Source organism: Apium graveolens, chromosome 3, assembly GCF_009905375.1.
Source record: "Apium graveolens cultivar Ventura chromosome 3, ASM990537v1, whole genome shotgun sequence".
NCBI classification, from domain to species: domain Eukaryota; kingdom Viridiplantae; phylum Streptophyta; class Magnoliopsida; order Apiales; family Apiaceae; genus Apium; species Apium graveolens.
The window spans coordinates 13,496,595-13,513,767 of record NC_133649.1 but is presented as its reverse complement, the minus strand read 5'-3'; the positions used below and the strand labels follow the sequence as shown (position 1 = coordinate 13,513,767).

The 17,173-nt window shown below is 32.7% G+C and overlaps 1 protein-coding gene across 2 annotated transcripts; it reads right to left on the bottom strand.

The window, feature by feature from the left end:
* Window positions 1-5,744: 5,744 nt before the first annotated feature.
* On the bottom strand, window positions 5,745-16,590 carry LOC141711732 (putative LRR receptor-like serine/threonine-protein kinase At1g53440). Of its 2 annotated transcripts, XM_074514386.1 has the most exons (24): window positions 16,241-16,590; window positions 15,364-15,538; window positions 15,170-15,241; window positions 14,454-14,522; window positions 14,261-14,332; window positions 14,105-14,176; window positions 12,776-12,847; window positions 12,630-12,701; window positions 12,454-12,525; window positions 12,291-12,362; window positions 12,121-12,192; window positions 11,739-11,813; window positions 11,494-11,559; window positions 11,349-11,411; window positions 11,235-11,273; window positions 11,094-11,143; window positions 10,634-10,989; window positions 10,325-10,520; window positions 10,107-10,244; window positions 9,134-9,255; window positions 8,558-8,768; window positions 8,235-8,472; window positions 7,211-7,361; window positions 5,745-6,310 (listed from the first exon to the last, which is right to left on the bottom strand). In XM_074514386.1, exons 1-24 carry the CDS (start codon window positions 16,404-16,406, stop codon window positions 5,900-5,902), a joined length of 3,102 nt encoding a protein of 1,033 aa, XP_074370487.1. In that variant the 5' UTR covers window positions 16,407-16,590; the 3' UTR covers window positions 5,745-5,899. The 2 variants fall into 2 exon arrangements, with proteins under 2 accessions (XP_074370487.1, XP_074370488.1); XM_074514387.1 differs by lacking the exon at window positions 16,241-16,590 and having other exon boundaries at window positions 15,170-15,237; window positions 15,364-15,483.
* Between the last annotated feature and the right edge of the window lie 583 nt (window positions 16,591-17,173).

The window sequence follows — 17,173 nt, the reverse complement described above, 5'->3', positions numbered from 1 at the left end:
TGTTAGCCCTTATTTTTTCACACGGATTTCTCATATAGACAAAATAATATTTTTTATTTTTTTAAATTAATTTTTTAGTTTTATGTTTAAAAAATATTATTTTAAGTTTTGACCAAATCAAAGCACCAATATCATGTTTGGTTCGTGGAATAATAATACAGATATAACTAATACCATCAAAATTAATCTATGGATTAAATAATTATATTATATATTTGTTTGGAAGGATTAAACGTTGGATTGAACTATAATCCTTTAAAATCATATTCTATGTTTGTTCGGAAGGATTAAGCGTTGAATTGAACTATAATCCTTTAAAATTATATCCAAGAACTTCTTGGGATTGGAATATAGTCCTTTAAATTTTTAAATCCTGTAAGTGAGATAATAATGAGGGGATTATAAATAATCCTTTAAAAATGACTTGTAAGAGAGGATAAAACAATACCTTCTACCACCAAGTATTAGAGATAATTATAATCTTATCCTCTGTTTCAACGAAACAATAATGAGATATGATAATTTAAAAAATTATATGTGACGCCCTCCAAACCCGGGGTCTAGATTTGGGGGTCACTATACGATAAACTACAATATAATAGGCACAACGGAATAAAATAATAAATATGACCCCTTAAATGCAACTGGATCGATCACAGGTTATAGTATGAAACAAACACTAATACAAACCAAATGTTATTACAAACCATAAGTCTTATTAGTTTTACAACTTATTCAAATTTTATTACAAATCTCTAGACTATTCAAGCGTCCCAAACTGACTACCTGGAAAACACACCAAACTATCTACATGTACACTTCTCCTGGTCCAACCTGGAACTCAGGCCTGTTCGGACTTAGCTGAAAGATTAGAATAATAAATAAGTATGAGCGAAAGAAATGCTCAGCAAGCAATATATAGTTTATAAGTGAAAAACAATAACAATATTTGAGTAAAACCAGAAGCTGATATAAACTTTAACGTTTAAGCGACATTTTAACAAAACATAATTATGCCTATGCTGTTCCTGATGATCAGTCATGAAACAACACCAGTATCCCGTAGCCATACGGTAAATATATGTATCGATATCCCGCAACCATACCATACCTATTGGATATCCATAAAAAAACATATACTCGCCTAGCAAGATATTACACTTTCGTATAATAGCTCACGCTGGACCGGTGCCTCGGCCTCTTACGCTAACCAATAACCAATTCACAAAACAATTTTGATTAAAGGAGTCGTATCAATGACATCCTTATCCATTCAACTCCCCATTTCACATGGTCCGGAGTTATCTCAACAACTGATGGCGAAATAACTAGAATAATTAGTTATTCGCTAATCTCACCTCAAAGTTTCACTGTACAGAGTATTGCTGGATAGTATAGTTATTCACTATCTATCGAATCAAAGGGATTGGTTCTAGCAGAATGATTGCTAGAATAAAAAAATTTCAATAAACATAGGAGTGTTGGTATTCGATGCGCTATCGGAGTATTTATAAACAGTTCTCATATTTTGAATATGTAAACAATAAGCTATTCTGAATTTAGAATAGGAGAGAAACTTACCTGGTATGCTCGATATCTTTTCACTAAAACCCTGGCTTATAAATGCTGGCTACCAACTCCGTCTAGCACTTGACTGCACTCCTTGCTATTAGATTCTATAAACAAAAGGGCTATCTTAATTGACAGAACCAAACTCAATCGACATAATTATACGTCTTGCCGTCTACCCGATCGTTTATAACTAATCATGGCATTTTAAAATCGTAAACAAATAGCATGCATATCACATAACATGTAATCATGGTATTCATATAACACGTAATCATATATTTCACACCACACATAAATCAGATCGTCAAAAGATAAGCCTCAGTACGTTCAGAATTGGAATCAGGTTAATAATAGTTTTTACCGATCAGATACCGACTCATAAGGACTAGCAAATCAAATGACATTGCAATACAAAATAAATTAGGTCTCAAAAGTATTTTTATTGAAAGCGTAATGTTTTTTTGAGTCTATACGCGTTCGTTTTGTATTACACGGACGAACGGTTTATTTATTATGAATAAAATAATAATTAAATGGAAATAAATCAATTAATAATATTATTAATTAATTTTTAAGTACCAAAATATAATTTTTAAAAGCTTAAAAATAATTTTTAGGAATTATTTGAATTAATTATAAATAATTTACATTTATTTAACTATTTATAAATAAAATTAATTGATTAAATGATTTAATCAATTAATTAAACTCATAAATAATTAACAAAAAAAATTATAAATAATTAAATCAAATGAATTTTGAAAATAATAAAAGAAAATAATTTTAGGAATTTAAAATAATTAAGAAAATGATTTTTAGAATTTAAAATAATAAGTAAATGATTTTTGAAAATAAAATAAATGATTTTTGAAAACAAAAAATGGATTTTTGAATTATTTTAAAAACTGAAAAATCTGGAAACAAAATTTGAATTAGGGGGTTAGGGTTACATGGAATCAAAGTTGGGTCGGCTGTGGTTGCAAAACGAGTCATGGCCGGGTCGGTGAAGAACACCGCCGGAAACTGGGGAAACGAACCCAGAATCCGGCAGCCTCCCCGACTCCGGCAACCCCCCGATTTTGCACCTAAATAACACGATTCCGTCTCTTTTCTTCAGCTCAACACAGTCTACACACCTGTAGTAAGTCGTATACAACATCTGAAACCATAAACAATCACCAGAATCAAAATCCGATGATTCCAAGAACGAACACCGGCGACAACGCCGGTGAACCCCTAACCTCGCCGAATCAACACCAAAATCAATGATTAAACTCTCGAAATAAAGCTCTGAATCCGTACAATCTAACCCACTAAACAAAATCAATATTTCTTCAATCACAACTCAGAAAAATCGAATGTAAAATTCAAAAAAATTAAAGAATTCGGCCCACACCATACCGAACTACAACATGATTAAAATATGTCCAAATCAATTCTAACATTCATAACAAAGCTAATTGTAACATCATAAACAATCACAAATTCGTAAAACTCAAGAATCAAATTCGGGTTTCAAGAACAAAAAAATCGAATTTTCAATTTGATTACCGGTTGTTGAATCTGATGATACGAAGGTGAAGCTGATGATTCAGGCTTCGTTTTGGATACTCAATCTTCAAAATCCGAAATCAAAATCACTAGAAACAAAAGGATTGATTCTCCAGGTTAAGAACACCCCTAAGAACAAGTTTCTTGGTTTTTTATTTTTTATTCTGAAATTTTATATATAAAAATGAAATAAATAAATAAATTTGCTGCTGTTTATATCTTTACAAAAATTACTACTCCAAAGTAAATTAAGGGTGTTTTTATCTCCTAATTATAATAACTAGGCCCAAAAATAATAATTACGGGGAATAATTTTAAAAACGATAAAATACAAAATTTATATCAAAATTCTCCAAAAATTGCGAATAATTCGAAAATGCAGAAATCCTGGTTATTTGAAATACGATTGATTATATAAAAATAAAAACACGAATTTTGTGGACTTTGACGTCCCGGTGGGGGTCCCGGTCCGTTTGTTTTAAAAAAACAAAAACGATACTTAAATTAACTGGAAAACCCGAACACGTATAAAATACATTCAGATGCACATAAACAAGATAAACCGAGTACCTCGATAAAGACGCAAATAAATACGAGTCCAGACTACAGGTTGATTCATATAATTGCATTTTAAACACATATTAATCAATCGAAAAATTTTGTGGTTCGTACAGGGACACAATTATCATTTAAAACACGTAATATCATGGCAATGAACATTTTAACTTATATAAACACATAATATTTATTCATTTAACATATAATATTCATATAATTTTCCCGGTTATTACATTATAAACATGAGATATGATAATTTAATGGATTATAATCCTTAAATAACCTTTCATTTTTTTTACAAAACAAACACGAGATTGAAAAAGGTAAAGGATTATAACTTTATCTCATACTTAATAACACGAAACAAACACACAAAATTCAAACAACATATAAAAATAAAATAACGAAGCGATAAATTAATACTCGATAAAATAATAACCTCAATTAATTAATACTCCCTCCGTCCTTTGATTTGTTAACATTTGAAATGAAGTGTTCAACACGTATTTTAAGGCTCATATCTACTATAGTTACATAAATTATTATTTTTAAAAAAATAAATATTAAACGTTTAAATTTTTATTCGAAAAAAAGAACATTTTCAAAATAAATTATACAACTATACTAGATAAGAGTCTTAAAATGTGTGTCAAACACTTCATTTCAAATGTTAACAATTCAAAGGGACGGAGGGAGTAGTATTTTGCAGTCCGACTCCGGCCCTTTAATATAAATTAATAATTCGCTATATTTATAAGATAATAATTTTTTATTAAAATATATAGGTCCCATATAATATATAAGTTAATAATTTCATCTTATATCAAAATTATATATTTATTCTAAGATTTATTTCAAAATAAGACTTTAATATAACTGATGCCTTTTGAAAGTAATTTGTTCATGTATTTTTCTCCAATGATTTCAGTAATTTAACTAAAATATTTAGACAATTTTTTTTTTTATTTTTACATAAATTATGATAGCGAAATTCTGCATTTTTTTAATCGTAGGTAACCCGCAGCCCTACGAGCTTATGTAATAGCCTGCTATGGGCTCATGTAATAGCCTGCAAACTACGTGAATTAAGGTAAATCGCGTTTAAGCTACTTTTTTTAATATGTCTCCACTAGTGTGTATAACAGCTCAACAATATTTTTTATATGCTCTTAATTCAACAAAATAAGAATAATGTGATGATGTTCACTAAAATTTTATCCAAGGTTTAACCAGATTAAGTTCAAAAGTAGTGCCAATCTGTTTGCAAAATTTAATTTCTCGGGAGTAATGTGACGTGATATTTGTTGTAAAAATTACAAGTATATATCTTACACGTGTTTAAGGACCATTTTTGGAATTTTTAAGTTTAATATTTACATGTACCAATAATTCATTTATTACTAGCATAAAGTTTTGAGCTATATATGGTCGTTTTCTTGTATTTTGATTTTTGAAAAATAGATAATACATGGTCTAACTATAACTATAATACATGACTCAAACTTAAACTTCTGGCAATTATCTAGAAAATAGATAACAAAAAATGTTTAATTATGATATGATGTAAAGTGAATTCAAACCCTGAATTTTTTAAAGTAATTTAGATATTAACATAAGAAATATTAGAGGATATTATGTTTATATTAATATATTATATATAAGTGATGACAATCTTGAAAATTATGATCCAAAAGAATATTTAAACTTATTATAATATGTGACATAATAATCACAACGTTATATATTTTGAAAAAATTCAAAAAATGTTCTCAAATGACATATGTGGCTGTTTTATTAGTAAAACTGATATTAATGCATAAGGGGTGCATTTCATTAATGAGAATACAACTAATAACACTATGATAACTCACTATTTAAAAATGTATTAGCAACTATTTTGGGGAATATAACATTCCTAATCATTTCATTTAAAAATGGTGTATCACCGACAGAGCGACAATGTGGAAAATGACCGGATCATCTTCCGGATCCAGAGCTTGCTAAATTCTGAATAAAATTTACCAAAACCTCACCCTTTATATAAACTGTCAAAGTCTCAAAGATATCAATTGTATATATGAATATCAATATGAGAATATATCATACTTGCTACAAATTCACTGTAATTGGATTTGGTTTTCCAACATGCAGTTTAAAACTCAGTAATTAAATGCAGTTTTACATTATTACAAAATTCTACTTATACATAGATAGATATCTACTCCAAATTAACATCATACAGATCAGTAAGAATTTTGCTAGTATCTTTACTTGGTATAGAAATCGAGGAATCCATCCAGGGACCATCCATTGATGAAAAACTCCTTGCTCCCATGCTCTCCTGAGAGAATGTAGATGATTGTGTTTGGCTGTCTTGTGTATTGTTTTTAAAGCCTTTGAATATTGTATTGCCATTTGTTGTGCTGCGTTTGATATTGGGTGCTTCAATTTTCTTTTTTCCCTCGAGCATACTTACAACTGCAGACATTGGTGGCCTCAGAGTAGGTGACTGACTAGAGCATAACAGAGCTATGTTCAACATACTTATTGCCTCTTGTTGGGAGTAATTTGTTCCTAGAACAGGGTCTACGATTTCTGAAAGAGTCCCCTGCTCTTGAAGGACGAACGCCTTCAAAACATTTAACCGAGTTAAATAATTATTTTATAAAATAGCAGTTTGATCAATTAAGAAGACATATCAGGTCTATGTAATCACATGTTCTTTAGATACTCCATCTATCAAACAGGTTTTAGGACAGAATAAAACCCGTTCTTCACAATTTTACATGACATTACGTTTCAGGAAAATCTACAAATCTAGAAAGTCGGTTGCAGCTTCCAATTTTTAAGTCAGTTGTATTATTAAACTGGTACAGGTCTTGGGCATTGTGAACATGCTTAGAATAAAATGAAAATGGGGGTTATGGGAAGTGCTGTCACACTGATCTAATTAGTTTAGCAGTCCAGTTTATAAATGTAGCCACAGTGTCAGTTTAGTGGCAGAACCAGGCCAGGGCAGTCTCCTACTCTAGCCCCTTTTGACCCCTGAGTTCAGTTTAAATTTACTATTTTAATTTTTGCAGGATTTTTAAAACTAATTAAAGTTAGCTCTGGTTAGAATTTTAGTATAAATTCATCCCCGGGTCACTTAAAATCCTGGTCCTGCCACTGGTCAGTGCACAACACTAATGCACCTTAAAAACTTAAGGAAACTTAACATTGCCTACAGCATTAGCTCGTGTGAATAAATCAGTAAAGCAAAAGTGACAGCAAACATTCTAAATAGTGTGACTAACTACTGATAATCCATACTCCTATCTGTGATTGTGACTCAGAAACTGTTCTATATATTTGGGGTCTGTTTGAAGAACAGTTTGCATGTGGTTCAGTTGTGCTCTATCAGCCGAGTTTTATCTAAACAAAAACAATATTAATGCTAATATTTGCAAGCAAAGGTATATGCCTAGTTTGTGTAACAGAAAAGCATAGCAAAACATTAAATATTGGAGTAGATAAAGAACTATGTTACCCAATCAAGAAGGGACACAAACTCGTCTTTTGGCATGTAACTTGTATTGCTTTTCCCACTAACGATCTCTAGTGCAACAATCCCAAAGCTGTACACGTCTGCTTTATCAGTCAAGTAACCCCGCATTGCATATTCTGGAGCCATATATCCTCTAGAAACAAGAATTTAAAGAATTAGCTTAAAAGTCAACTATTATAACATTTAACATAACTCTATTGCCAACTGAAACTCGGAGGAAGCTTACTCCCAGTAACAGACATATGATTAAGTGTGTATAATAGACATTGTCCATCACCCATGCTTATTACCATTGGTGTATGCTGAATTATGTGCAAGAAAGCCAACAACAAGATTTATTCGGAGACTTGTCAAGAAAGAAAGTTTGTTACAGTAAAAATCTCCATAAAATCCTTCCAATTGTATATATTGTAACAAGTATAAGATTGTTTTATGATCAGAAGAATTGTAAAAACAGGACCTCCATTTTATCTAATTTTGCTTTTCCAAAACTATGCTCAAGTATCTAGGCATGTAATTTAATTTGAAATCATACTATGTTTACAAAAAATATTATAATAAGTAGAGAGAAAGATAGAGTCATAGTTGACCTGCATAATCTGCACAGCAACATAACATTACGTTGCGACCAAGAGTAGCTTTAGAAACTTCAGGTACAGGAATTGTCTAACATTTAATGTAAATATGTCATTGAGGATTCTATATCTAGTTTTCATCCTCCAACACACAAACACTATTATAGATTAGTGTTTATCCTTAACTCTGCCTCAATGGAGCTGCACACATGATGGAGATGCATCATCCATGTATTGGTTCAAATTTTTAGGACTGACGTATAGTTCCTAGAGGAAATGGTCAAAATAACTATAATAACCAACATTAGATTCTACAAGCACTTCAAGGAGAGAAGATGAGAGACATTAGAATAATTAAAACATGAAAATGAAGGTTGTACAACTCTTCTCCAGTTGTATAACTTCTCAAAAATAAACATGAAAAAACTCACACTGTTCCAGCAATTCGCGTGCTGATATGAGTATGCTCTTCTTCATCAAGCTTGGCTAAACCGAAGTCTGATATCTTTGCATTGAGATCTTTATCAAGCAGTACATTGGTAGCCTTTATGTCTCTATGAATAATTTTTATCCTTGATTCCTCGTGAAGATAAGTTAAGCCTCTAGCTATCCCTAATAGAATTGACTTTCTCGTTGTCCAGTCTAGGTTCAGCCTTTCTCCATCACGACCTAAAAGATTCAAGAACATATAAGAGAAAGAGAGAACATGCATAATGTGGGAGCAAGGGCACATGCTACAAAATTTACTATTTACCAAAAAGTGCTCGAGCAAGACTGTTGTTTTCCAAGTACTCATAGACTAGAAGCAACTGATTCCCTTCAATACAACATCCATAAAGCTTTACAAGATTTGGGTGCTGTAAAGCAGAAATCATGCCTATTTCATTGATAAATTCACGGTTTCCCTGCTTTGATTTGGAGGACAGCTGTTTAACGGCAATTTCTAGACCATCTGCTAGTCTACCCTATAAGTAAACATAGATTTGTCAGATCAGGAGAATAAAAACAAAGAATCGCATAACTATTTTAGAGTTTATTCGGTGCAACTTAATGTTTGTTTAACCAGTGTGCTTGTAGGCAGGACTTGAATTTTGTTTAGCATGTGAGAGTTCGGGACTGTACAAGGAATATATTATGTACTTGTATGCTGGCAAGCCAAGAGAATTTAGAGGGAATCCTATTAGAAAACTCCTAGCTACGGTCAATTGCAGAAATTTAAATGCTTACATGATAACTAACAGTAGAGGGGTATCCCCTAGGCTAAGCCTTCCATAGAGGCCTAGTATGTGTGATGATGATTTGAGATAAACTCAACTAGAAAGCAATTTACCTTATAAACTGGTCCAAATCCCCCTTCCCCAATCTTGTTTGCATGATCAAAGTTACTTGTTGCAGCTTTGATGTGCCTTAAACTAAAGTAGCCTGTCTGTTGTTCTATCGCTCCTCGTAGTTCTGAACATATATATAAGATAATAAATTGCCAAAACTGCATACGAGAGACATAATAATTTTACAAGACCACGATATATAAAGTTCTCTTTTAGACATTCTTTAGGTCAGATGATTAATATATGTCCATCAGCAGCATCCAATAGATAAACAGCCATTAATCATAGCTGCACACATTTATCTGCAACATCTTACGAGTTAGGCAAATTTCCATTGCCAAACTGGACTCAGGAGATCGAATAGGTATAGTTTTGTTGTTATATCATCATTACGTCAAGCACTTAAAGTTCTGCTCTGAATCTCTAATAGTCAAATCCCAACTTCCCTCATTTAGATAACAAACGCATCAAGTAACTATTGTGATACTTGAAGACAGTATTCACAACTTTGACTTTTTGATGCATCATTATATATCTTGGTAGTTCATATATTGCGGTATTTACTATTTTCTAAAATATAGCATTTAAATATTTCTTTTGCAATATTTAGCAAATAATAGAAAAAAAAAGTCTTTTGAACTACCCTATAGTTTAGGCTGCAGATTCAAGAAAAAGTACTAAAATACTTGGAAATTGAAACTAAATTAGCAAAAAAGATAAATTGAAATTAGATGGTTTTAATACTAAACAGACTATAAGTTTTCTTATCTTATAGTTGATAGAAACTCAATGATGGATTATTAATTCATGATAATTGAGCATTACGAACTTGGTTCCTATGTAATACACCAAATGAAGGTCTTTCTAAGAGAAAGTTGCAAACACAAGTATTATGTATATTCTCCACTGTTTTGTAAAAAGGATATATATTCTGGAATTTACAAGCGCAATTAATATTGTGATCAGATATCCCACCTTTATCTTCAATGTCTTTTCCTCCTAGGAAACCTTTTCTCCATAATACAACTAATATCAGAGCAAGGCTCACAAGTGAAGCAACCACAATGCCAGCAATAGTTCCAGTTGACAGGCCCCCCGTGTTGATAGCATAATCTATAAAAAATAAAGAGAGTCAAATTAAAGAGTAGGGAATGGAAAGAAAGTTGATAACCCAAAAGTTACAATTTACTCACTTGGTGTTATTGAAATTGCTGATATCAGAGGTCCATATACGCCTCTATCAGGAACTGCAGTAGTCCCTTTTCCTGCCCAGTAAAGGTGAATCTCAAGAGTGCTACCATTAACAGTAACATCTCTCTCAAAGGTGAAACCCTTTCCAATTCCTCCAGCTTCCTCTGCAATGTTGAAGTCCTTCCAAACAACATTCCCCTGTTAAAAGAAAACAAATTAAATTAGGCAGAGAGGTACAGGAGCACGATTTTTAAGGCTTAGAAAACGTTAACTGAATACAACTCTACTAGTATACTTGATATCTTACTCACTTGAATAGATATATCAAAAATGCGCCTTCCAATACTGCTAAACGTCGCATCATCAGTATATTGTATTTCCGCAAAGTGGAGGCGAACTTTATAACTACCACTTTGCAAGCAAAGACCATAATATTTGAGTGAAGAAGGGGAAAGGCGGGCTGTTTGATAGTATTCTTCTCCTGTAATATTAGTCTTACTAGCAACAAAATTGGATTTGTCATTATATATAAAAACACCCGAACTGCTGTAAGCCCATTGATCTGTAGAATAAAAGTATGAAGCACCATCTGTAACTAAATCATCTTCATATTCTGTTCTTCCTGATTTTATGTTAGGTCCTCCACAATTAATAAACAGTGAATGATCTGCAGAGTTGAAACATATTGATATGATTCTTTGTACTTGACTATGAGTTGAAGGTACTTCAGCACCATAAAGACAGGAGAATTATATATGTTTGATGACTTACATTGGGTTGTCGAGGGGCAAGGGAGGTCTTTTTTCAAGCACCACAAAGTCCTAATAAGAATAAACAGAGTATTAGCTGAGGTAACACTGATGATGCTTAGCATCACAAAAGTAATACATGTTATGCTAATTGGAAACTTACGAATCACTGGTTGAATATGAATGACTAGCAACTAAATTCCTGCAATACGAAAAAATGGTATATAACTTATATAATCATGAATCAAACAAAGTAACATAACATGTATAGGCTTACACTCTAGAGGCCTGGCATCCATATTGAGATGCTAGTTGTGTAAAATTATTGTACGATACATCACTGCAGTGAATGAGAAGAGGGGATCAATGAGTAAGACACTAATATTGGTAAAATAGAAAACAAAGCTAGAAACTGTACTGACAAATTATTTTTGCTGTTAGAAATCCAGCCTGGAATGGTCCCACTTAGTAAGTTGCTATTCAGATACCTATAATAAAAAAATGCTTGTCACAAAATTCATTGAAGCAAACAAGTAACAAAGAGAACATGCACATGTTAAAAGAAAATAGTAGAGAAAATTGATGGATACATAATTCTGACTGATGGGAGACTTGCAGGTATTGATGTATAGATTAGCAAGTTACAAACTTAAGTATAGATACATACAAAAAGTTCAGGCTGGACTCTAGAGGCTGAATTGAATCTGGAATTGGTCCAGACAACCTGTTAAAGCTCAAATCTCTGCAAAGAAAAAAGTTTGTATGACCACAATGAAGTATATATTTTCACAATGGCATACTCTCTATTTTGTAATCAACTTTATGCATCCCGCTGCTGATAGGAGTTTGACACAATTACAGTTGACCCTAGAATAATGCCAGCGTAGCACTTTTAGCAACATTGTCCAGTTACTACATTACTTAATACCAGAATATGGGTCTTGATTGGAAAATTTACAATTATGTCCCTTTAGAATCAGCATAGGTTAAAAGAACATATCAAATTAACTGGAATTAAAATGATAAAAAAGCTGCAAAGATTGATGTACAAGGTATTTAAGCTTTTCATCTCTGCAATGTATGCGGGAATTGAATCTTTAATTAAGCAATTCCTCAATATCCTACAAGACACAGATTGGAAAATAGACTGTTACATCGACAAAAACATCAACCAAAGACATATTGCACTTGTACAAAATATAAATCATGATCAACTCACAAGTATTTCATATCTGTCATATTTCGCAGATTGGGGAAGCTCGAAACAGATCCATTCAAATCAGATATCCTTCTGCAGAGAAAAATCACAGTACATGACTTCATATGTTCAGAATCACAGATGTAATTACTTGTAATGATAAACTGGTTTAGATTGCGCTTACAACTCACGTAGGTTTTTCAACATAGAGATACTAGAAGGGATAGGACCCTCCATAGATGTACCTTGCAGATTCCTATGACAAATGAAGCAATGTATATGTGGTTGACCGTGTTAAGATCCATAGAAGCAAAAACTGAACTTTTAATGAATACAAATAAAAAATTTACAAAATCTTACAATATTGTCAGTTTGGTCCAATTTCCAATAAAACCGGGTATCTTTCCAGACAATCCACTCCCATCTATTGTACTGTAACCACCGGATACTTTTCAGAGAATACAAAACATAAAATTTTGTGATAGACAATATTTATCATAGCTTACAAGTCGGATAGATTCTTTAGAGCACCAAAAGAATCAGGTATTGTTCCAGTGAAGTTGTTAGAAGAAAGAAGGCTGCATAAAAGAGTACAATAAGATATTGGTTGTAAAATGTCTTATTTGTTCCTTGAAATTGTTAGAATAATATAAGATCCAGGAAATGGCCATTCTCCAACACCTTGAGGTTTTAGAGGTTTTAGAGTAACCGATTCCTTGACATGGTATCAGAACTCAGGCTGGCAAAGGACTCAGGTTCGATCCCTGCCACCCCCAACATTTCTCACAATTTAAGAGGGACACGAAAGGCAAATTTATGCCCCTAAGATGGGCGCCCGTGATCCACTCGAGAGCCCATCCTGGCAATGGCCAGGTTTAGTCTTGATTTTTTGAGTTTATTTTCTAACATGAACTTCTGGTGTTCCCTGAACAGCTAAACAGCTTCTGCCATTCATTTAGAGAGTACTCTCATTATTTATTTCATTACATGTTAATTTCGTTATGTTACATCATTTTTGAGTATCCATAACTTGTAGAGCAAAAATGATTGTGCACTACAAAAATAGAAACTTTCAAGAACTTAATAGCTAGCCTCCATTCAAGAGCATTTTTAAATATTTTACTATCATCCTTGAAGGCCAGTCAGCTTTCAAGTAGCAACTTCCCTAAGAGTGTAACACAGGAACTCTTAACAGTCATGACTAGTGTGACAAATGTCATCATTCCATTCAAGTTCATCCATTTATATCTTCAAAATTTTCCAGCTGATATATCAAGTTTCCATCCTTTATATCTGAGTTTTTAGATCAGGATTTAGGGAATCTCTGTCCATGTGCATGTGAGTAGCTTATTCTAGCAGTGGACCAGAGAAAAATTAAAAATAAGTGAACTACAGGAAAAAAACAGAGGAACATTTTAACATCGACAAAAATGTTGTAAGTTACCCCAAAAGATGGGCTCTTAGAGGTTCACTCCTTAAAAAATTATTATGAGTAAAAGGAGCATAACAACTTGATTCTCTTAATTCCCTCTGCTAATACCTTAATGTTTCAGGAGAGTTGGTCATCTAACATGGTATTTGAGCTGAGGTCTAGGAGAGATCTCCATTTGAACCCTCCCACCCCCAATATCTAAATTGTGGACTTGTTTGTTAATTCATTGTTCTTCGGTGAGATTGTTCCCCATGGTGGTACTTTTATGGTGGTCTATTCATGCGGGTGAAGATAAGTGTCGAAAGTCTAATATCTAGTTAATGCCTTACATTAACACCTTAAGGTTTAACGGAGTTCGTAACTTAACAAAATGACGCATAACCATGTTTAGAAGCAATCTTACAGTCTCCTCAAACTCCTCAAACTTCCAAGCTCTGGAGGAAGAGTTCCACCCAGCTGATTATCTTCTATGATCCTGGAGTATTTGTTTCATGTTAAGCTAATCAAGTTGCAGTCAGCAGTGTAGGTATGTGAAAGTATATTTTATTTCTTTACTTACAGCTCTTCAAGCATAGAAATATTAGCTATTTCCCGTGGAATTGAACCACTGATGCGGTTATCCAAAAGACCTCTGCAGTATGACCGTCAAGTTACCAACAGTTCTAAGAAGTTGAAACAACTAGATAATAGTTTTGTCCTGTTTACAAAAGAATGGTAGGAAGACATTTCACATATAAGATAAAATCACTTACAGAGTTTTAAGAGGAAGCTGACCAAAAGTGATGGGGATAGTTCCATTTATATTGTTTTGAGCCAGCTCTCTGTTAGTGTTTTAAAATGACAATAGATAAATAAGTAAAAGTTCCGGTATACTTCAAATGCTCTGGCTGAAGTTGAACCAGCATAGCATGATTCTCTATCCTTACTGGTTACCAGAAAAAAATGCAATAAATTCCCACCAGGCGGACAAAGCGATAGTAAATTTTAGATCTTTAAATGAAAGGAAAATATCCTCACGAGTTATATATATTTATCATTTGCGAGCTTTCATCTTTTCCTTATACATATAACCGAAATATGCCAACCATATCATGAAATAATGACGTTAATACATAGTAAGATGTTGATAGTCTTCCATTTCATATAGAACGTGCTACAAGTAAATAGACAGTTAAACGTTCAAATTTCATTTCCTCTCTCGAAATTGAGCAAAACATACTTTTCCTAAAAACTATCTAAGGTTGGGATGAAAATGGCATATACAAAACTGCATATACATGATGCAAGTAGCAAACTCACAAATCACACTACACTAGAATATATATTGAATTTAAGAATTTAGATACCACAAAACGTCCCGGAAACTTAAGTACTATCCAGATGAACATATCGAGCAAAAAAATAAATAATGATGAATGAAAAAGGCTCAATCATAGTTAAAAAAATGCTAGAATGTATAATCTCTTACAGTTCCTGGAGATAGGCAAGTTTTGAAAATTCAGAAGGTAGTTCTCCTGTCAAATTCAGGCGCTTCAGCTGGCTAAAATGTGGAGTAAATCAAAGGCAGATTCACGGAGACATGCATATAATAGTGTTTTAGGATGTAAATATATCAAATCAAAAGGAAAAGAAAAGTTGAGTTACAGGATAGGAAGAACGTACATATGGGTAACATGGCAAACAGAATTGTTACTGAATGAACAATCACAAGTCACATTGCTAAGTGGCTGAGGAATGTCAAACAGCACACTCAATCCTCCACCCCCGCTACAAGAACTCCTTTTAACATCCCAATGCTTAATATTTAGCTTTGTTGCTATTGCCTCAAGAGTTTGAACTGTCACCACAGAAGTTATAATCCTTGAGATTAATCAAGCACTGTCAATGTCCCATTTCAGTGTGTGAGATACTGAGATATATTATAAGTAGTAAAATACTACTCCAGCAGTGGCTGATGATTTTTTTTTAATTTAACTGTGCCTAAAGTTTTTCTAATATGTCAATTTCACTCTATCGACATTCATACTTATTAGAAGTTCATTGTATTCAACTTAATGTATGATTATTAGTATGCAAAAACTGAACATGCTAAACTTTTATATTAAAGGTTCAGCTCTGCAAGTTCTGCATAATTTTTTATAATTACTCTACTTTTCTTTCTTTTTTTTCCTCACAAGAAATCATTATAATTACTCTTTAATCATACTCTTAGAAGCCAAGATGTCACCCTACATTTATGCCCATCAAAAGAAAGTACATGTGACCATCTCAAACAAAAAATAAAAAAATGCATGAGCAGTTATATGAGGGCAAGGCAGGGCACATATGGCAAGAATATATAATACTATATCTAAGTTGACCCTGAAAATCTGAGAAGTCATTCATAGCCAACTTGCTTTACCAAATGACACACACACACATGATCTTACCTGAAGCAAAGCCATTGAATCACACTAAAAAAGAAACTGTTTGCTGAGCAAAATTTGAATAAAGATGATGAAAAAATTAAGGAGGCTAATGAAGAGTAGCATAAACTAACCTTCTTCAGGAGGCAAAAGCTGGGCAACACATCCCAAATCATGCATGACAAAGAGATTACAAAGAAGATATCCATATATCAAGCTTTGAAGCAAAAATGATAATTGGGTTGTAGAACTAAATTTAGTACCAACAACACTAGTGTGGAAAAGATGATGCTGCCCCATCAACTTTACTTGCAAGTGTGTGTGTGTGTGAGATTCAAAGTTATACTGTGTGTATTAGTGCATATACAATGTTTATGTATATATGTAATAGCAAGTTTTCAAGGTAATCTAGAAAAGAGAATGAATGAAGGAAGAGCAATGAGAAAAGAAGGTGATGTTTGTAATGTACAAAAAAAGGTTGTCTTTACCCTTTTTATTACTCCTCCCTGTTTTGTCACACAAAGTCCTATTTATTTATTTAATTCCCTTTGACTCTTTTCTCCTTGATCCGAACCAACATAATATCTCCCCATCACTGTTTGTACCAAAATTGGAAGATCATAATCAAATCTGAAACTTTCGAGTTTAGAATTTTGAAATAGTAAGTCAGTAAGTTATTTAGCAAATTTTCAACGTTCCAAATTGGGTGCGGTATGTGGTACTTAAATTAATCGGTAAAATTTTGTGACCAAAGATTCACGTTCACACACACCGGTTTACCTTTGGACTAATAAAATTCAAAATACTGAAACCACGTAAGATTATGAAAGACCTGGTTCAACTTGTATTAAATTTTTAATTTGTATTTTAATTTGCATTACACCGATTCATGGTCATTGCAAAAAGACAAATATTTTTTTATATTTGATTGATGTGTTGTCATGTAAATGTTGATTCATGAATCCAAGTTGTTGAAGATGAGGACAAAGTATGACTTAAGGTCGGTATGTGTTCCACTGTCACGGGGAAGATAGGACCCATGGATTCAATTTTTCAAAACATGTCCA